The sequence below is a fragment of the Solanum lycopersicum genome, chromosome 10 (genome assembly GCF_036512215.1).
Source record: "Solanum lycopersicum chromosome 10, SLM_r2.1".
NCBI classification, from domain to species: Eukaryota; Viridiplantae; Streptophyta; class Magnoliopsida; order Solanales; family Solanaceae; genus Solanum; species Solanum lycopersicum.
This window is the reverse complement of record NC_090809.1, coordinates 2,021,768-2,043,842: the sequence shown is the minus strand read 5'-3', so window position 1 is coordinate 2,043,842 and position 22,075 is coordinate 2,021,768. Positions and strand designations below refer to the sequence as shown.

General features: G+C 34.2%; 4 protein-coding genes across 5 annotated transcripts; all 4 read left to right on the top strand.

Moving 5' to 3' along the window:
• Window positions 1–176: 176 nt before the first annotated feature.
• Window positions 177–6,020, top strand: LOC101258997 (uncharacterized). Its single transcript, XM_004248187.5, has 8 exons — window positions 177–480; window positions 1,403–1,458; window positions 1,547–1,671; window positions 2,731–2,890; window positions 3,098–3,516; window positions 3,640–4,203; window positions 4,738–4,837; window positions 5,615–6,020. Exons 1-8 carry the CDS (start codon window positions 412–414, stop codon window positions 5,748–5,750), a joined length of 1,629 nt encoding a protein of 542 aa, XP_004248235.1. The 5' UTR covers window positions 177–411; the 3' UTR covers window positions 5,751–6,020.
• A 747-nt stretch (window positions 6,021–6,767) lies between these two features.
• Window positions 6,768–10,964, top strand: LOC101259292 (uncharacterized). 2 transcript variants are annotated; one of them, XM_004248188.5, is made up of 7 exons: window positions 6,768–7,072; window positions 7,613–7,976; window positions 9,065–9,292; window positions 9,381–9,735; window positions 9,839–9,963; window positions 10,053–10,188; window positions 10,450–10,964. In XM_004248188.5, the coding sequence occupies exons 2-7, from the start codon at window positions 7,633–7,635 to the stop codon at window positions 10,687–10,689; spliced, it is 1,428 nt and encodes a 475-aa protein (XP_004248236.1). In that variant the 5' UTR covers window positions 6,768–7,072; window positions 7,613–7,632; the 3' UTR covers window positions 10,690–10,964. The 2 variants fall into 2 exon arrangements, with proteins under 2 accessions (XP_004248236.1, XP_010327112.1); XM_010328810.4 differs by having other exon boundaries at window positions 6,945–7,077.
• A 1,545-nt stretch (window positions 10,965–12,509) lies between these two features.
• On the top strand, window positions 12,510–15,515 carry LOC101266272 (protein DETOXIFICATION 18-like). Its single transcript, XM_004248448.3, has 7 exons — window positions 12,510–12,970; window positions 13,135–13,682; window positions 13,863–13,949; window positions 14,044–14,100; window positions 14,343–14,581; window positions 14,693–14,811; window positions 14,902–15,515. The coding sequence occupies exons 1-7, from the start codon at window positions 12,617–12,619 to the stop codon at window positions 15,034–15,036; spliced, it is 1,539 nt and encodes a 512-aa protein (XP_004248496.1). The 5' UTR covers window positions 12,510–12,616; the 3' UTR covers window positions 15,037–15,515.
• A 2,222-nt stretch (window positions 15,516–17,737) lies between these two features.
• On the top strand, window positions 17,738–20,817 carry LOC101266567 (protein DETOXIFICATION 18-like). Its single transcript, XM_026027782.2, has 7 exons — window positions 17,738–18,311; window positions 18,645–19,192; window positions 19,363–19,449; window positions 19,544–19,600; window positions 19,859–20,097; window positions 20,243–20,361; window positions 20,441–20,817. Exons 1-7 carry the CDS (start codon window positions 17,853–17,855, stop codon window positions 20,573–20,575), a joined length of 1,644 nt encoding a protein of 547 aa, XP_025883567.1. The 5' UTR covers window positions 17,738–17,852; the 3' UTR covers window positions 20,576–20,817.
• The last annotated feature ends 1,258 nt before the right edge of the window (window positions 20,818–22,075 follow it).

The following is a 22,075-nucleotide window of genomic DNA, read 5'->3' as shown; positions in this document are numbered from 1 at the left end:
AATCTCATAAACTTTAAATTTCGAATTCAAATATAATCCAATAAATCGAAGTTTGAATTGCCTAGTGCAGGTTACTACTGTAAATTCACAATAGAAGCGGGGATAGAGTAAAATGTATAAGTTTGACAAAACCCAAATATAAAAAGGCTAGAATCAATCTCATAAACTTCAAATTCCGAATCCGTTTCCGCGAAAATAACATCGAATTTGTAAATTCTCTTATGCTAGACTAGACTATCTCCAAGCACGTGAAATGCACGTGAGTTCCCAAAAATCTCTAGGCCCTAGCATATAAAAAGCTCCAAGTCCATTACAATGGCGGGAAATAGAGTGTGCCCTCAGGAGGGAAATTTTGGATTCTCTTTTCTTCTCTGTGAGATTTGACCCGACCCATATTCGACGTACCCGATAATGGCGGATATCGAAACCCTAGGCATCGTCGATGAGATTCAAGCTCTTGTATCAGACAAACTTCAAGTGGTACATCTATATCTTTTTTCAGTTTTTGTTCCTTTTTTGACTGTTAAATTTACGATAAAGTTTCGATTTTTGTGTTTATAGTTGCATCTATAGTTGACCCATTGTAGGTTATTTTGTATTCCATCAGCTCCTTTAATTTTGATAGTTTTGCTAAAAAGATGCCATTTTTCTTTATTGGTTTACGAAGTTCAGTTTTTTTTTTGTTGTTCAGAATGTTTTTTGCTTGTGTTAATCTCTTCATTCCTACTATTTTCTTGAACTGAGGGTATATCGGACACAATCTCATCTGGCTACACACTACCCTTCCCCGATTCCACTTGAGGGATTACACTTTTTATGTTGTTGTAGAAAGTTTGTTGCTTGCAATCGTTATGTTTATGATTTCCATAGTAATTGACCTATTGAAGGTGATTCTTGATTCCATCAGCTCCTTACTTTTGATAAATTTGTAATAAAAGACTAGGATAATGATGAGCAGAAGATCCAGTTGAACTTCATCTTACTGCTATTTTTTGGTGTAATCAGTTTTACTCTAATGATACGGTGAGTACCGTAGATGTTTTAAAATCCTTTTAGCTAGAGAGAGAAGACACTAGAGCTCTACTGTAAATATGGTTTCAGTAATATCCAAGTGCTGTTTTGATCCCTGATATAATACGAAGTTAATGATGAGAAGCAATCCAGGAACTAATAGCTCTCGAAGATGGAAGCTAGATCAAGAAATGAGTTCAAGACTTCTAACTGTAGAAGAAGAGAGTTTAGAGAAGAAAGAATTTGTATTTCATTCAGTGAATCCCAAGTGTACTTTTTACAGCTTTATTATACAGATTGGAATGGAATAAATGAATCACGAGCTGCTCAACCAGAGTTGTAACTAATTAACTTCACAATCATCTAAGCTTCTATTTTTATTGGCCTGCAGGTTTCGTACAAGTGGCTGAGTCGAAATTTTTTGGTATCATCAAATTCTGCAAAGAGGTGAGCTTTTATTTTTTTTAATTTTTTGTGAAGTATGTTTTGGTTTACTCACCTGGTAATGCCAAGGCTAGTTGGTTGTTTACAACAGGTTGCTTCAGAAATTTGTTGAAAAGCATGGAAATGGTGTTGAAGTGGTCTACAGCTTGTCTGGCTGGTTGAAAGATAGCCCTTCAACCTACCATATAAGACTTGTCACTTCTGCTAACCTCGCAGGTTCGATATCCTTTTAAATGTTATTTTGTTATAAAATAATTTATTTGACCGAACGTAATTCCACGGTACATTACATTATCACTGCTGTATCATCTCTATCCTTAATATCATTTTTGCGTTGGAGTGGGCTGAGCTTGTTGCGCCTTTTTCGATCTTTTATCATTATTTTGTCATTGTCTCACCAATTTAGCACCTTAGTTGGAACCATATGAAGGATGTTCGTGATATATCAACTTCAAAATTTTGTCAAGCCAGTATTGGGGTGCTGATAGCTGAACTAAATTCTCGTTAGTTGCTTCATGGTTTTGCCATATGTCTAAAGACTGGTGTGTATCTTCTTGGTACCACTTCTTTCATACTAAAAATCTCAGTTATTTGAAGTAAAAAAGGTTTTCTTCATAGAGAAACAAAGAGTAACATTACGTACAAGGCTAATATTTCTCTTTAATATAACTGTGTTCTTATTTACATTGGTAAGTTACAGTGAGAATATGTTTGGCGTTCATAAGCTTAGTATTTGGTTCAGCAAATGCTAATGACAATATCAGCATTCTGAAAATCTAGAACTCTTAAAGTTATACAAGCTTTAATAACAACCTTGTTTGGTGTGGTTGAGATTCTTTTCAGATCTAGCAAGTAGTTTAACTCTATTGATCCTGCAAGAAACGAATAACAAAGATGAAGAGTTTGAGACTATTATTAGAAATATTATTGGATTAATGCCCTTGATCCAACTCATGACATCATAAACTGGTTTACTATATCAATTCTGATGAAGAAGTGCATTAACACTTAAGAGGGTTCTTTGTTAAATAAGTTTGTTTGCAGCTTTCCTACCCTCATCTGCTTTTGAGAAGTTGATATTTGTTTGAATCTAGCATGTTAGAAATGCCATTTTACCTTTTCCTTAAGCTTTTTATGTGTGTGGCATTTTGATGGAGATATGCCAGAAGTTAAGTATTATGTATTTCTACATTTATACTTCTTCTTCATGCGCTTTTGTTCTGTGGCAAGTTGTTGCAACTACTTATCAAAGCCCAACCGGCTATTTCTATGCAGAAGCCAAGAAAGAATTTTCAGATGATTGCTCAGTCCAGGTCTATAGCGTGCAAGCTTGCATCCCAAAGGATCCAGTGGCCCTCTGGAATTATGAATTTGTCCAGGCCGAAGAGCTTTTTAGGCAGTCCCTCTCAGCTGATAATTGTTTGCTCGATAATAGGTATAGTACTTGTGTTTCAGAGTCTTCAAGATAAGCCTTCATCTCTACTCTGGAGTGACCTTTTTTTCCCCCACACCTGATATGCGTATCATTATGACTTTTGAGAACCATTTATTATTTCAAAATTGGTTAGGTAATCCATGCTATGAAATACACATGTGCCGGGTGGTATTTGTTCCCTTTGTGATGCTTACTGGTATATTATAGGTTTTGTGGAGTTTCAAATCCTTTCATCACGCGCAACGGTGGAGGAACAATTCCAAGCACTAATGCTGTTTCTCAGGTGAAAAGTGAAGCATCAGGACTTTGTAATAGTAACTCTACTGCTCAAGTGAAACCTGAGCAGAAAAAGGTTCAACTACCAAGTCCTAGTGCCAGTGTACCATCTACACATGTGGTTGATGCCAAAAGTGAGAGTCGTGGCACATCAGGTCCTGGAGAGGGTAGTAAGTTTGTCGCAGATAAACACAAAGTTGCTCAACTTCCACCTGCTAAGAAGGCAGTTCAGTCTGAGAAAAGTTCTAAAAATGGTGGGGCATTGGCTAATATGTGGGGTCGCGTACCTACAAAGCCAAAAGTTGATATTGTTTCTGCTGCTAGCAGTGATGCCACACCAAATCCCGTTGGTTTGTACCTTTCACTGTTTGGTCTTGTGATTGAATTTGCATTATGTTTTGTTTCTTTTGTCTTGGATTATGAATTGCACTTGACTGACCACTTCCTTCCCTTTGGAACATATGTTTACTTAGGTAATGCGGCTCAGATATGTACTCCAGAAGGAATAGAAGATAGGATCAGTGATGACGATGATCAACAAGTCAGCATCAGGAGGACATCAAATGGTGAGGGGAATAGAAAAAGGAGGGTAATTTTTGATTTTTCGGATGAAGAAGATGGATTCAAGGACGCTGTCAACCTAGCCTCACCTGAACCTCCAAAGCAGAAATCTATTTTAGGATCAAAACAAACTCCTAGTACTCCAGAACTGGAAAAGCGGGAAGTCAAGAAAGCAAAGGACAGCAAGAGTCATGAGCAAGAAACAATGGAGGCTGGCAGCAAGAGTCCTGAGCAAGAAACGTTCTCGAAAAAGAGTCCTGAGCAAGAAACATTCTCAAAAAGGAGTCATGAGCAAGAAAGAAAACCTTTACCTACCAGCGAACGTAAGTCTTCTAAGTTGCATTCTTCTGAGATTATTTCAGAACATGCCAGTCCTAAGAATGCCGCTGTAAAGGATGAAGTCACCAATGCTGCTCCAACTTCCCCTAAAAGGAGAAAAGTAATGAAGACACGAATTGATGAACGTGGAAGAGAAGGTATGACTTGTGATCAGATATAATTGTCTAAATTGATTATAACAGTTTGCATGGGTTAGGGTCATGCGATGGAGTGAATAAAGTTAAGCGTGAGTCGACTTTTCCTCACTGTACTTGCGTTATCCTATGATCTAAAATAAAGAAAAAATAAAGGCATCTAATAATGTATTTTTATGCTTCTTCAAGAAATCCTTGTAGTCACAAGCCTCCCGATTGTTGCTTTCAGGCAATTTAGAGCAATCTTAAGAAATCTCCTAGTGAATTAAAGATGAATTCTTACTGAGCTAAGTAGTTGACCCATCCGAGAAGATTTGCATTGAAATTTTGTCAGTTCCTGTTCTACCATTCAATGAATTTTTATTCTTGATCCATATTTACTTATTTTATGATATGGAATTCAATTCCTTTCACATCGATACGATGAGCTCTCTACTGATTTTCTACTTAAGAGTAGGCAGATTCTATGCTTTAATTCCAATATAACTGCCTAAATGATTTTTTCCTTGCACTGATTCATTTGCTTACACTCTCCAGTGACCGAGGTTGTTTGGGAAGGTGAAGATACAGAAACAAAGGCTGACAGCAATACAATGAAGAAAGCTGACAACAATCCAGTTAATAGTACTGGTGACAGGTGAACATTATTTTGCAGTCTTTTCATTGATGTCTGGATAGTTTGCATGGTTGCTCTTATTTTGGACATTCCATGTCCTAATATATATATATATATTAAAAGAAAGGTCAAATACATTGACCACCCCCTAAACTTTCCATCAATTATCATACTTTTAGATAAGGTGTCTAAATAAAAAGATCCGGTGAGTTTATGGGGCCGTGTATGTATTTGTCCAGAGATAAAATTAATGACATATAATTAAAAGTATGTGCATGTTAGAGAGGCTTGTAGAGCGTTGATGCTAACTAGCCAAACATACAAAACTTTCCTATGTTTTTCAGCTAAGATTTAGTTTGAGGCATGGTTACTGTCACCTTCTGTGTACAAATGCTGAACTAGTGGATACCATTACTGTTGTGGTCTTAAAATGAACCAAGCTATGCGTGTATTTGGGTCTGCAGAGAATTTCAGCTATTCTCAATTAGCTTGGCCGAAGGTTTGATCATAGGTGTATTCAGGATTTGAACTTATTGGGTTTGATATATGTTCCATGTAAAAAATATTAAATTCAGAGTTTCAGTTGAACCCATAGAAAATAGATTCCATCAGCCTCTAGGTTTGATAATAGATCATCTCTATTTGTTTACGTGCAACTCCGGTTGTGATTACTACCTTCTTCATTTTTTGAGCCTTTTTCTTGTTGTCACCCTTTCCTGACTTCCTTTCTATTTTTAGTAATCTCTTAACATTACTTTGTAAACTGTTTGTATTTACCTGACTTGCGGTTTATTTCAGAGCACCTATGGCTAAGAAGTCTCCCGCTCTGGGAAGTACTGCACCTACAAATCAAGCCAGTAAAGCAGGAAACAAGAAAGCAGGAAATAAGGATCCTAAACAAGGAAATATCCTATCATTTTTTAAGAAGGCTTAGAGATGTGATTACCAAAAGGTAATCGAACTTTAGACTGATTCGCGAATGCATAGCTTTTTTAGGGCGTAGTTTGGATCACTTTCTTGTATGCGTGAAGTCCCTGGTAGAGGAAAGGGCTGTAGGTGATGGCGCGTTCTGCTTCTTATCTAGAGAGGGGTGTTCAACCACTTGATTGTAAGGAGCGTACCCTGTTTCCGCATGACTTGTGACATTTCATTGTTTGTAAAGTTGCAGATTTTACTTAATGCTCAAACTTACAGAAGTTGGTAATGTGGTGCATCTCTTCTTTCCTTTACATACTGTGTGAAGAAGGCATACCACTCTTTTATACATTGCAGTATTCTCATCATGCACTTTGGTGCCGATTGGTCGGAAACAAATTATTCCGAGATAAATTATTCTAATGGGATAAATTATTTCATTACTACGGTATAGATAATTCAATGACTATTTAGGATACAATAATCTTGCGTTTTATCTTGAGATTATTATACTTTATATACATCACATTGTTTTGCGAAGTTTAATATTGATAACTCCGCGATTTGGTCATCAAGAATTTCAAGCTCTTCATTTTGTAAACCTCATAAATCATATGAACCTACCTATATAATCCGGGGCGAAGCTAAAGTTTTCCTTAATAGGTTTGACATGATACAAATTTTGAGCCAAAATTATTATGTTCTGCATACAATATTGCGAAAAAGATGATCGTGAGTAGCGATACTACTTAACATTTCTACTCAATTGTTATGTCTCATTATCAACGTATAAAAAAGACCATCATTCAATAGAGATCTCGTAGGCTTGAACTTATTACTCACATAATAATACATGTGGGGAAAAAAAGTGGAAGATCGGTCATTTTTCCTTTTACATTTTGTTTCCAAAATGAAAATTATATTTGAAAAATGAGTTGTGTTTAAGGATGAATATAAATTGAAATTATTTTGAGATTTTGTGAATAAATAGAGCGAAAAATACATCTATGTTATTTTTCAAATTATACTTTGACTTATTCATTTTTTTTAAAATGTAAGGAGTAAAAGAAATTTAATTTAATTTTTTCTACATGAAATAAAAATGTTGAACACTTCCAAAATATTTTTCAAACATTTAATACTTTTCAATTTATTTATTAAAATTTTATCGAATTGTTCAATTCAGCTTTTATATACGTGTCATTATATGATTGGAACAATGACATGGTAAATCAACACTCCTTCCTCTTTAAAAAAAAAAAAAATCAAAGCCGCCGGAGCTCATAGATCTGAAAGGAGAAAAACCCTTCTTCTCCTCCTCCTCCGTCGTCCAAATCTCCGGTAAGGTTCGAATTTCTCTGCATTTTTCTTCGAAATTACTGTATGTATTTGTTCATTTCAAGTTTTATTTTGTGTTATTTAGCTACGAATTTTGTTCGTTTAATCTGTTTTTTTTGAATCGCAAGTGAATCGGTTATAGATATAGATAAATTAGTTGAGATTGATATATATTTGATTGATGATTGATTTGATTGAATCTCAGATACATCAACAAGCCTTCACTTCGGCGAGTTAAGGCTCATATTTCTATGTATTTTCTCCAAAATACTATACGCATTTGTTCATTTTGAAGTTTTATTTCGAGTTATTTAGCTTTTATTTGTTTTTTGAATTGCAAGTAAATCGATTTTATATTTAGATATAGATAATTTGGTTGAGATTGAGGTATATTTGATGGACTGATTGAATAGTTTTGAATCAAAACAAATTAGTTTGCTTGATTGGCAAAAATCTTAGTTTTGAAATCCCTGTTTTAGTAGAGTGTTTTACGTATTTGATTAGTTTTTCCGTTTTAATACGAATTTGTATTTGGACAAGCAGGTTAAGTTGTAGAAAACAAGATGGGAGGTGGATTCAGAGTACTCCATCTTGTTCGTCCATTTCTCTCGTTCCTGCCTGAAGTTCAGAGTGCTGATCGAAAAATTCCATTCAGAGAGAAGGTTTTATACACTGTGATCTCTCTATTTATTTTCCTGGTATGCAGTCAGTTACCTTTGTATGGCATACACTCCACAACTGGTGCCGATCCGTTCTATTGGATGCGTGTTATCCTTGCTTCAAACCGTGGAACTGTCATGGAACTTGGAATCACTCCAATTGTGACTTCTGGATTGGTTATGCAACTTTTAGCTGGGTCAAAGATCATTGAAGTTGACAACAATGTTCGGGAGGACCGAGCACTTCTGTAAGTACTATAGTTCAGTAAATATGTTTTGATGTTTGGTTATCCTAAACTTGCTGGATCCCTCTCTCGCATGTTGCTTCCCTTTAGTTCCAGTTGAGCTGTGTGTTTGATTGGTTCCCACTCAGCTTTTAAGCTCGATTATGCAACAATTTTATTAGGATGATGCATTTGGGAACATGTCAAGCAAACCGGCCTATCTGTGCAACATGCTCGCAATCCTTATATGGTTCTGCATACTTGTGCTTACTGTTTAGTCATGTTTAGTCCCAATTCTAATGTAAGCCAGCAAAAAATGTGCTGATGGAAACTTTGTAAGCTCCAGGCTCCGGTTTGTCCTTTTGTCAGTATCTTAACAGTTAGCAACAGTCGTTGCATATTGCTGATAATAAGTTGTAGAAATGTTGAAGTTGAATTGGAATTATATCTTTCATCAAGAATGGTTTATGCTAGCCCAGACAAGCAATGTCAGTTTAACCCTTCTAGACAGAGATGACACAGAACTGCACCTTTCTCCTCTTACATCACCCAAGCTATGGTCAAAATCCCAAGTTATTGGTTGACCACCTTGAGTCTGCTAGTGGAACAAGTGTATTTGAGTTCCAAAGATAGCCAAACTTTGTTGGCTCCAAGAACGAGGCCAGACCTCAACAGGCACTGTACAAGAACCTGCACGGTTGCAGGTTTTGCCCGGATTATACTAGTATAGACAATAGAGACCATTTATTCCTCAGCTGTTTGCTGACTGAGAAAGTGAAAAAGAAAGTATTAACTATTTTTGGGATAAGTATGTTCAATTTGCAAAAAGAAAATAGATGGAAGACTATAAATGAAGTAATTGAAAGTTTGGGTGTGATATCTGTTTCTTAAGTGCATCTTATCTGTCAAGTGAAATTTTAAGCTCGTCTTTCCGCATTTTTTGTTTGTGGCATTGCACTTCACTCAATTAACCAGTCGTGAGTTTTTGTTACGTCTGTATGCCTTTGTAGCTCCACTTTCTATATTTTTAGACTATGTAGTCATTCTGATTAGCTATAATAATCTCGCAGCACTTTCATGATATCACTCATCGGTATTCTTTTTTGTTTCAGGAATGGTGCACAAAAGTTATTAGGGATTCTCATAGCTATTGGTGAAGCAGTTGCATATGTTCTCTCTGGCATGTATGGCAGTGTTAGTCAGCTTGGGGTTGGAAACGCAGTGCTGATAATTATTCAACTGTGGTTTGCTGGCATAATTGTTATTTGCCTTGATGAGCTCCTTCAGAAAGGATATGGTCTGGGCTCCGGTATCTCACTTTTTATAGCTACCAACATGTGGTAAGCTTCTGATCTTATCTCCTCTCAATTACACAGGTACTACAACTTGTTCCAAACTTTATTGAAATTTTGCTGGTTTCTTCTCCAGCGAGAACATCATCTGGAAAGCATTTAGTCCAACCACAATCAACAGTGGTCGTGGAGCTGAATTTGAAGGAGCTGTTATAGCTTTATTCCATTTATTGATCACTCGAACTGACAAGGTTCGTGGACTTCGTGAGGCATTCTACCGGCAGAACCTTCCGAACGTAACAAACTTGCTTGCCACAGTCTTGATCTTCCTTATTGTTATCTACCTGCAAGGGTTCCGTGTTGTTTTGCCCGTAAGGTCAAAGAATGCCCGTGGACAGCAGGGTTCATATCCAATTAAGCTGTTCTACACTTCCAATATGCCCATTATCTTACAATCAGCACTTGTATCCAATGTTTACTTCATTTCCCAGGTATATGCCTTTTTTGCAGATAACATTAAACAAATGTTAGTGGTTACCTAGTTCTGTAAGCTCTTTACAGCGTCATCATCTGAATACATTTTTATGTTCGCAGTTGCTGGATAGGAAGTACAGTGGCAATTTTTTTGTAAACCTCTTGGGCAAGTGGAAAGAATCTGAATATTCTGGTCAATCTATACCTGTCGGTGGTCTTGCCTATTATATTACTGCACCATCAAGGTAAGTTATCTCTCTGTCTCACAATAAGCCTCAATATATGGGAATTTCTTTTTCAAAACTTCACTTGCACTTATGACTCCCAATTGCAGCTTGGCGGATATGGTAGCACATCCTTTCCACGCTATATTCTACATTGTGTTCATGCTATCAGCATGTGCCTTATTCTCAAAGACTTGGATAGAAGTATCAGGATCATCAGCAAGAGATGTGGCTAAGCAGTTAAAGGTATAAGCTGATGATTTTGTCTATTTTCACATTCTTGTGTGCTTTTATACGAGCAAATAAATGGGGACAACACTTCACAGTTAGAAGAATTACAATGAAAAGAGCTTGCTTGTGGCTTAAATTTGTTTGTGCTAGACAGATACAAGTAGTGATTATACCAGAATAGAATTGCATTGCTTTTTCTGCGTGAAGATTCTCAGTGTAGATTTTACTGCAAGACGGATTTGTAATCGAGAATATCCTTTTCTTTTATTTATCCAGGAACAACAAATGGTGATGCCTGGGCATAGGGAATCGAATTTGTACAAGGAGTTGAACCGTTATATACCAACAGCTGCAGCCTTTGGCGGTGTCTGCATTGGCCTGTTGACTGTGTTGGCTGATCTGATGGGGGCAATTGGTTCAGGGACAGGAATTCTATTGGCTGTTACTATCATCTACCAGTATTTCGAGACATTTGAGAAGGAAAAAGCCAGTGAAATGGGTTTCTTTGGTCTTTAAAACAACGCCTCAATTCAATTTTGTTTACTCTCTATCGCGTTGCAATGTGTAAGTAGGTTTTCCTTCTCTTATATAGTCCGAGATCAGAGAAGACTGCGTTTGTGATTAGCTTCTACGTCGTGTATCAACTATAGCTTGACTAGGTATAATCTATTTTGTATCAAAGTTACTTACTATTCTTGCTAGTTGATAAGGTTAGTGAAAATCTTTGAAGGAACATTTAACACACATTTTGAAGGTGTTTCATAATGAGTTATATAACTGAGCATTTGCAAGTCTATTGTGTAAATTTCCAGATTGCTTGCAAATCCTTCTTTATTTGATTATTTGTGCAAAGTCAAGATTTTAGTTAGAACATGTACGTTACTACTTTTATGATTCAATTTGTTCGTCGAGTGGATATGAGAATTTTTGAATTTTATGATCTTAAACATGTAACTTTACTATTTAGATTCGATATTTTAAGTCGCAACTAAGTTTAAATTCTTGAAGAAAAGTTCGCTTATGATCAATTATCACTTACGAGAAATTATTAATTTATCATATGTATCATATAAGTTTAAATTCTTTAAAAAAAATTTGCTTATGATCAACCAATTAGGAGAAATAAATAGGGCTGGGCATTAACACCAGAAAATCGAAATATCGTACCGAATCGATTTTTTTTTTTGTATTTTGGTTTTGGTTTTTTGATTTTTGATTTGGTTTATGTTTTTGTATTTTTTGATATTTCCGTTCGATTTTTGGTATGTAATTTTGTGTTATTCGGTATTTCGATTTATCGAAATATATTATATTAAATATATATTTATATTATATTAATTATTAATGTTAAATAATAAATATTATAATTTAAAATAAAAAATTAAAAAGTAAAAGACACTTTTTGACGTAACTATTTTTAGCCTATTAAGCTGAAACAAACAAAAAAAAATTGCAAATTTTTAAAAGTCCAAGCAGGCCCATTAAAAAAACCAAAATAACAACACCGAATCGAAATAATAAAAACCGAACCGAATCGAATTATTTCGGTTCGGTGTTTAGTACACATGGTACAAGAACTGAAATCGAAAAAAAACCAAAATCAAACCGAATTACCGAATGCCCACCCCTAGAAATAATTGAATAAGTTTAGAATGAATAAATTTTTTAAATATTATTGATATATTTTTCCCTAAAAATTTAAAGCTACGATATCATTAAATAAACATAAAAAAAACAACTGTATTTTCAGATAAAATGTCTATGGAAGCTAACTAAGCAAATTTGAATGACCATGAAATCTAAGTAAGAGAAGTTCGAATGACTTTTCAAAGATAAAACAAAATTAATTTTAATATTATATTTCAAATTCATAATATAAAAGTGTAATAAATTTTATTCTAATCACCTTAAAAATTAAATATATTTAAATTTAAATCTTAAAAGTTAGATCTAACTCTAACTGTCCCATATTTTTCTTGATCTTGTATTTTTTTTTTCTCCTTCACATAATTTCACGAAAATAATGTACAATATACCACGTGATCTTAGTTTTAAAAAAATGCTAAATATTAGATAAAATAAAATTCAAATTTAAGTGCTGAATATGAAATTTAATGTAATAACTATAATTAATATTTTTTACTTTTTATTAATATTAGTTAGAAAATTTGTTAACATAGCAACTTTTACTCATCTCTTTGGTATACTTTTGATACAAACGTATTTAACTGAGTATTCTTCGCTATTTACAGCTGTTTTCTAACAACAATAGATCCCAAGATTGTGTCAACCAAAATCCTTTTTTTTTATATATAAATATAAAAAAAAAGTAAATATCAAATACATCATTCAACATTTCGAGTTTTTAGAAATCACTGAACTCTCGATCATAACTTACTATTATTATTATTCCTGTTTCTACTTTAGAAATCTCATTGGCACTATGACAATAACTAACTTGAACGCCCCGTCACCGTCACCGTCACCAACTCCGGCACCGGCACCGGAACAAACTCCGGCATGGTCACCGGAAAAAACTCCGGCACCGACTCCGGCACCGGCATCAACATTGGTTGAACAAAAGGAGAATCCAATGAACAAGTCATGTGGACAGATAATCAATTGTAAAGAAGCGAAAAATCAAGTGTTGTTCTCCGTTCCGATGATTGTAGTGAACGGTTGTTTCTACTTCATCAGCCTCGTCTCCGTCATGTTTGCCGGACATCTCGGGAAGCTCGAGCTGGCTTCCTCGAATCTCGCTAATTCATGGGCCATGGTCACTGGTTTCTCATTCATGGTACGTAAAAATACATGACAAATTCTTAGCACTTGAGTCATTATGTTTAATTGTGTGATCATTTCGTTTAAACATTAAAGTTGTCGGTACTATACTTTTATTTACTTAATTATATTTTCAACGGAAGTGAACTCTGAACTCGTTGATTGATCATCTATATATAGGTCGGGCTAAGTGGTGCACTTGAGACATTATGTGGTCAAGGATACGGCGCGAAAATGTTCAGGATGTTAGGGATACATCTTCAAACATCGAGCATCATATCGTTCTTCTTTTCTATCGTTGTTTCTGTCATTTGGTGGTATTCGGATCGAATTCTGATTTTACTTCATCAAGAACCTGCAATAGCACATGAAGCAGGGGTGTTCTTGAAGTTCCTCATACCGGGATTGTTTGCGTATGCTTTCTTGCAAAACATTGTGAGGTTTCTTCAAGCTCAATCGATCATCTTACCTTTAGCTTGCATCGCGGTTGCAGCTCTAGTTCTCCACATTGGCATTGCTTATGCTCTGGTTCATTGGACACATCTTGGTTTCAAAGGAGCAGCATTAGCTGTTTCGATTTCATTTTGGATCACATTCATCGCGTTGAGTCTATACGTGCTTTTCTCCAAGAAGTTTAGTCATATAAGGCCCGAAGGTCTCTCATCCGAGCCACTTCAACATCTTCTTTCAAACTTGAAGTTGGCTTTGCCCTCTGCTGGCATGGTGTGGTAAGAATATTTTGTCTCGTATCTGTTAATTTTTGGTATTACAATCAAACCTCTCTATAATGACGTCCTTTGTCTGAATATCTTAGTCGTTATAAAGAAAAAGTTGTACTTGATAAATAATGACTATTATAGAGAGGTTTGACTGTACGGTACTAATAGTCTTTAATTGATGTGTAACAGCTTGGAGTATTGGGCGTTTGAGATTCTTGTGTTATTAGCTGGTTTGATGCCAAACGCGGAAACAACTACTTCTGTCGTTGCAATGTGGTAAGTTTTCACCTCGGTTTTGAAACACAAGCAAATTTTTCGTATTTCTTGACAGTCGAATTTCAGTTGCTGATCTAGTTTTTTTGTGTTACAGCGTAAATACAGAAACCATAGCCTACATGATATCTTATGGCCTCAGTGCAGCTGCAAGGTAATTTCTTATCTATTTATTTCCTTCTAATTCTAATGCTAAAACATATCTACCGTTGAATTATGCGATAATATCATTTAAACGTTCAAATTATTAGAGATATCGCGACTTCAATTGCTTGATTCTGTTTCCTAGCCCCCTAGGCCAAGGTCTGCACGGAACACTATGTTGATTTGTGTGACCATGTCGTATGATATTAGACGTATAACTCTTATTTACTTAATTATGTTCTCAACGTGCAGCACGAGGGTGTCAAACGAGATAGGAGCAGGAAATATCCGCAAAGCTAAACAAGCTATGGCTGTTACTCTCAAACTAGCTATTGTTGCTGCACTCATAGTTGATTTAGCCCTAGGTTTTGGTCACAATGCTTGGGCTGGCCTCTTCAGTGATGAAGCGGAGATTATTCGTAAATTTGCCTCAATGACACCTCTCCTATTAGTCTCTTTCTTGTTCGATTTCATACAAGGAATTCTATCAGGTTAATAACTTTCTTTGCATATATATATATATGTGTGTTCGCGACATTAACATTTTAGTTGGAATTGAACAAGCTAAGACGTTTAACTTGTAAATGAATATTGATCATCAGGAGTAGCAAGAGGATGTGGATGGCAACGTTTCGCAATGTGCATCAACTTGGCAAGTTTTTATTTCATTGGTATGACAATAGGCGCAATCCTGGCTTTCAAGTTCAACAAAGGATATAAGGTAATTCACGTTCAATATGTTTTGTATAAAAGTTTAACTTTTATATACTGACAGAGTATCGTTTTTTCGTTTTGTTTGTGAATTATGCAGGGTTTATGGGTAGGGTTGATTTGTGGTCTAGCATGCCAATCTACTAGCTTGTTGCTATTGACATTCTTTATAAAATGGGGAAAAGAAGATCAAGTCTCAAAGGATACCAACAATGAAAATGAATCCCAACCTTAAATTAAGCATAGAGGTTATCATGTAATTTACTTGCATTGATCATTGATGATTAATCGAGGGAATATATCTCGAACTATCGTAAATGGTAATGCCTGGGCACAAGGAGTCTAATTTGTTCAAGGAGTTGAAACCCTATATATCAACAGCTGCAGCTTTTGGTGGTGTCTGCATCAGCCTGTTGATTGTGTTGGCTGATCTGACGGCGGCAATTGATTCACGACAATTCAAGTTATTTTCATCAAACTCTTAAAATTCTGAACGGGTTTAACGGGTGAGCTATAGTTTGGCTCATTTTTGACACCCCTAGTTGGACTCAAGATAATTTGAATTGAGTTCAATCTCAATCTATTTTAATAGAATCCTCAGTTGAGCCTAATTTAATTTCTAGTTTCGACATGTTTTAAAATCTTTTATTTGCATTGATGTAACGTCTGTTTCTATATTGAATAAATGCATTTCAATCTACTTTTATCTTTTAAGATTTATCTATCTTTCGTAATTTCTTTTTTTCAATTTTTTTTTCTTGAGTTGAGATTCAAATTGTGGTTATGAAATTTAAATAACAAATTAAAATGATTGATATTGCGTGGGTCAAGACCCAACCCGTTTTAAGCACATTTGAGCCTAAAGTCCACTTGGGTGGGTGGGTGGGGTGAGGATTCAACCCAATATCTATTTCAACCCATTTTAATATCTCGAATTTCAACTCAACCCGCTCATTTGACACCCCTAAAATCAACCAAAGTATTCTAAGATTCCTAATATTCCATTAAATTCTATTAACATATAGTGTCAAAATCGCAATGATTTAAAGTGATAATTAATTCAGTCGACATTGTGATACTTGTGAAATTTCTAATTTAACATCAAACGCAACCATACAATAGATAAACCAATAGATAATCTATGCCTAAAGTGAAAACTCATGCAAATTTTAATAGTCAAAACAACTTTATATTTGATTTCTTCGGGCTCAAAACCTATTGAACAAATAAACTCCTCGTGAGGTACATTGAATTTCGAAATCTTACTTCTCCAATGATGGGATTGCAAATGGCAATGTACGTCAGATCTCATATGCAAAATTAATCGTTATTCGAATCAAAACGATTATGATAGTAAATGATTCTTCAAAAATATTAGAAATGCGCTAATAATATTATTTAATTATTATATGTTTTAATTATTGGGGAGGGGGTATACAACGAAAAAAGCGTGGAAGGGGTCGGATCACCCTAGGTTACTGAAGAGTCGTCCGACTTCTCAGTTATTGATTCAATATCGATTTCTTATTATTGAGTTATTGGGTTTGCATATTTAAAAAACAATAACCAATAATACACAAGACGAACCGAATCGACCGATGCAGATTCCTAATTTTAATGGTATGTTATTAAAGATATTTTTAGCGGTTTAGGTCAAAATTGAATTGTGTTTAGAATGAGTCCAATCGTAAATACATTGAAATAATTTTTTCCCTAAAAATTTAAAGCTACGACATCATTAAATAAGTATCGAAAAAACGGTATTTTTTAGATAAAATGACAATGAAAGCTAACTAGGCAAAGTTAGAAAACTATGAAATCTAACTAGGAAAAGTTGAATGATTTTTGTAAGATAAAACAAAATTGAGTGATTTTAGTGACTCTAATATTATATATTAAATACGTAATATGGATAATGCACAAGTACCTTCTTAATCTATATTCGAAATATTGAAAACATACTTATACAATACTATTACCTCCATAAACTTATTTTATTAATAATTTTCTAACCCTTTTCGGCCTACGTAACACTATCTTGTGGACCCAATGACGGTTGATTTTTTTTCAAGCTAGTAACACCTATGTCAAAAGAGGTAGAAAATTACTTATAAAATAAGTTCAGGAGGGTAATAGGACCTTAGTAAAGTATAAGTGCGTCTCTGAGATTTTGGACATAGATTGAGAGGCTACTGGTGCATTTGTTCCAGTTATCTTAAAAATTAAACATATTTATATTTAAATCTTAAATCGAACTCTGTATATCTAATATTTTTCTCGTCTTTCTTTTTCTTCTCTCCTCCACATAATTTCATGAAAATAACATCATGCGATCTTAGTTTTTAACGAAGTGCTTGATATTAAATAAATAAAATTCGAATTTACATGAATAATATATATATATTTAATTGCATTATACGTGTAACTTTTAATATGCAAATTTAAATATAATTATTGTGTAAATAATTTCATTATGAATAAATAGTAGATTTTTTTGCATAAAGAAAAGGGGAGGAAAATAATTGAGTAATTGTTTTGATATGTATGTGCACATTTTACAATGCAAATTACTTATCACATAATAAGAACTCTAAAATTTCACTTAAAATATTCGAAATTTAAATACTTAATATATAACAATATTAAGTAAATAAAAGGATGCGTAGACTTTTCAATCATTTTTAGTATTTACACCGAAATTCTTTGAATATGAGATTGAATGTCATAACTATTATTAGTATTTTTTACTTTTTAGTAATATTAGTTAGAAAATTTGTTACTTAAGCAACTTTTACTCATCTCTTTGGTATACCTTCGATACAAACGTATTCAATTGAGCATTTTTCGCTAGTTATAGCTGTCTGACAGTAACAAATCCCAAGATTGTCTCAACCAAAATCTTATTTTCATGTATAAATATACAAAAAAAATATATATATATATATATCAAAGTCATTATTCATAATTTCGAGTTTTTAAAAATTACTACACTCTCAAACATCTTATTATTATTTCTATTCCTATTCCTGCTTTAGCAATTTCGTTTTCACGATGACAATAACTAATTTGAACGCCCCGTCACCGGAGGAGATTGTCGTCCCATCGGCACCAGCATCATCACCGGCACCAACCCCGACACCGGCACCGGTACCAACTCCGGCACCGTCATCGGAAAAAACTCCGGCATGGTCACCGGAACAAACTCCAGCACGGCCACCGGAAAAAACTCCGGCACCGGCACTAACTCCGGGACTGGGACCAACTCCGGCACCGGTATCAACATTGGTTGAACAAAAGAACAATCCAATGAACAAGTCATGCGGACAGATAATCAATTGTAAAGAAGCGAAAAATCAAGTGTTGTTCTCCGTTCCGATGATCGTAGTGAACGGTTGTTTCTACTTCATCAGCCTCGTCTCCGTCATGTTTGCCGGACACCTCGGGAAACTCGAGCTGGCTTCCTCGAATCTCGCTAATTCATGGGCCATGGTTACTGGTTTCTCTTTCATGGTACGTAAAAATACATGACAAATGACAAGTTCTATGCATTGACAGTATACAAAAATAATATGTTCATTAAAAAGTTAGTGATAGTCAAGGTGGATCCACAATGTCAATTTTAAATTTACGTTAACGTAATAACTTTGATCCAAACTCTATATATAATCAGAGCAAATCCAATAATTAGTATTGTAGTATTATAACATATTGAGACATTATGTAACATGTTCAATTGTGTGATTATTTAGTCTAAACATTGAAGTTGTCAGAAAGAGTACTATACTTTTATTTACTTAATTATATCTTTAACTGTGAACTCGTTGATTGATCATCTATATATAGGTCGGGCTAAGTGGTGCACTTGAGACATTATGTGGTCAAGGATACGGCGCGAAAATGTTCAGGATGTTAGGGATACATCTTCAAACATCGAGCATCATATCGTTCTTCTTTTCTATCGTTGTTTCTGTCATTTGGTGGTATTCGGATCGAATTCTGATTTTACTTCATCAAGAACCTGCAATAGCACATGAAGCAGGGGTGTTCTTGAAGTTCCTCATACCGGGATTGTTTGCGTATGCTTTCTTGCAAAACATTGTGAGGTTTCTTCAAGCTCAATCGATCATCTTACCTTTAGCTTGCATCGCGGTTGCAGCTCTAGTTCTCCACATTGGCATTGCTTATGCTCTGGTTCATTGGACACATCTTGGTTTCAAAGGAGCAGCATTAGCTGTTTCGATTTCATTTTGGATCACATTCATCGCGTTGAGTCTATACGTGCTTTTCTCCAAGAAGTTTAGTCATATAAGGCCCGAAGGTCTCTCATCCGAGCCACTTCAACATCTTCTTTCAAACTTGAAGTTGGCTTTGCCCTCTGCTGGCATGGTGTGGTAAGTTTTTGCTATTAAAGTCAAACCTCTCTATAATGACATTGTTTGTCTGAATATATTTTGGTTGTTAAATGTTATTATCACATAATAACATGAAAATTGGTTCCAAAGAAAAACTTAGTCGTTGTAGTGAAATGTTAGTTACATAGTCTCTAATTGATGTGTAACAGCTTGGAGTACTGGGCGTTTGAGATTCTTGTGTTGTTAGCTGGTTTGATGCCAAACGCGGAAACAACTACTTCTGTTGTTGCAATGTGGTAAGTTTTCAACGCGATTTTGAAACACAAGCAGATTTTTCGTATTTCTTGAAAGTCGAATTTTAGTTGCTGATCTAGTTTTTGTGTGTTACAGTGTAAATACAGAAACCATAGCCTACATGATATCTTATGGCCTCAGTGCAGCTGCAAGGTAATTTCACGCACAAAAATGTTTCCTTTAAAATGTATCTCGTGTTAAATTGTGTGACGATCTCATTTAAATGTTTAAATCATTAGAGATATCGCGACTTCATTTACTTAATTTGGTTGAACACGCCTCTTAATGTGTGTGCCTGATTCTGTTTCCTATGCTAAGGTCTGCACGGAACACTATGTTGACTTGTGTGACCATGTCATCTGTGATTAGACGTATAACTCGTATTAACTTAATTATGTTCTCAACGTGCAGCACGAGGGTGTCAAACGAGATAGGAGCAGGAAATATCCGCAAAGCTAAACAAGCTATGGCTGTTACTCTCAAACTAGCTATTGTTGCTGCACTCATAGTTGATTTAGCCCTAGGTTTTGGTCACAATGCCTGGGCTGGCCTCTTCAGTGAGGAAGCGGAGATTATTCGTAAATTTGCCTCAATGACACCTCTCCTATTAGTCTCTTTCTTGTTCGATTTCATACAAGGAATTCTATCAGGTTAATCAACTTACTTTGCGTATATATATATATATATATGTATATCTGTGTGTGTTCGCGACATTTACATCTTAGTTTTAACATGTTGATCAGTAGGATCGAACAAGCTAAAACGTTTAACTTGTAAATGAATGTTGATCATCAGGAGTGGCAAGAGGATGTGGATGGCAACGTTTCGCAATGTGCATCAACTTGGCAAGTTTCTATTTCGTTGGTATGACAATAGGCGCAATCTTGGCTTTCAAGTTCAATAAAGGATATAAGGTAATCCACGTTCAATATGTTTTGTATAAAAGTTTAACTTTTATATACTGACAGAGTATCGTTTTTGTGAATAATGCAGGGTTTATGGGTAGGGTTGATTTGTGGTCTAGCATGCCAATCTACTAGCTTGTTGCTATTGACATTCTTTATAAAATGGGGAAAAGAAGATCAAGTCTCAAAGCATACCAACAATGAAAATGAATCCCAACCTTAAATTAAGCATAGAGGTTATCATGTAATTTACTTGCATTGATCATTGATAATTAATTAATTCATTTGATTTGTAATGTTGAGAAAAATTTTGACGTATCGACGTAGTTTTTGAATAAATTGTGTATGTAGACATTATTTTATTTGCGCTTATGAAGGTCTAAATCTAAATCTATAGATTACGGTCCTTAAGCGTGTTTCTTTTGTTGTGTTTGAATTTTAATGAACGACTTTTTGTCAAGATAACTTTTCAAAAAAATAATTTTGTAGAGAAGATTTTGAGAAGCGATTTATTTAGTACCAGTCTTTCTAAATAAGTGTGGAAATTAATCACATTGTCACTTGCTAATAGGCAAAATACACTACACTTTAAATTTATCGAGACATTTTATTTAGATACTTAAACTAAGCTTACTAGCTATCGAACACATAATCTATGCTCAAATTGTACCAATTAGACACAACTTAACAACGTGACAGAATATTTAATAATTTTTTTTAATAATAGATTAAAAAAAAGTTAACGTGAATAAGTATAAGAAAAGAAACTAGTCTTATTTTACTAATTCAAATGAAATAAAGAATTTTTATTAACTACCAACATAAAGAAAATAAAAATTAGAGAAAGATAGATATTCTATGATCATTAAAGAATTTATAATGTACTTTATGATAATATTATAAAAAAAATTTAATAATGTAAAAATAGAAAAATCAAAAAGAAATTGAGGTATGACTTTTTATTAGTTTTAATTGTCATACTTTTTTTTAATCTTTTAAAAAAAAAAAGAATTTTAGCAATTTTTTAAAACTCTACTTTATTACTTATATATACTCAAAATTTTAAACAATAAAACTAAAAGACATTTTAATATATTTGACATGAAATTTCAAATTTTCTTTTAAAACTTTATAAAATTCTACATCAAATTAAATTAAAATATATATTTTTGAATGGATCAGAGTACTTCATTTTAGTCAATAACATAGAAAGTGGTGCATCATTTAATTTGACAAGTTGGGAGTTGCATCACATAAATAACCAAATAAATAATAAGAAGTTAAAGGAAAAGAGTCTGATATACCCCTTAACTTTGTCATTTAGAGTTGATATACCCCTTGTTATGAAAGTGGCTCATATATACCCCTACTTGTAAGCAAATGACTCACATATACTCTTTTCCTCTGACGGAAATGAAAAAAATAATTTTAATCTAAATTTTTATTATTTTTTTCTAAAAAATATAATCTCATATGAGTAAATTTAATCCTCGTCAAACATATTTTTTGACCTTTTTTTGTTTCAATGACTAATTTATAATTATTATTTTGATAATCAAATTTATTTATGTTTCACTAATATTCTTGTAAAACTTATTGTAGATGACCAAAATTTTTTCTTCGAATACGAAATTAAATTACAATACACACAAAAAAATAGTTTAATTTTTTTTCTTTAAAGTAAGGAATGAAAGAAAAAAATAAAATAAGAATAAGAAACTCA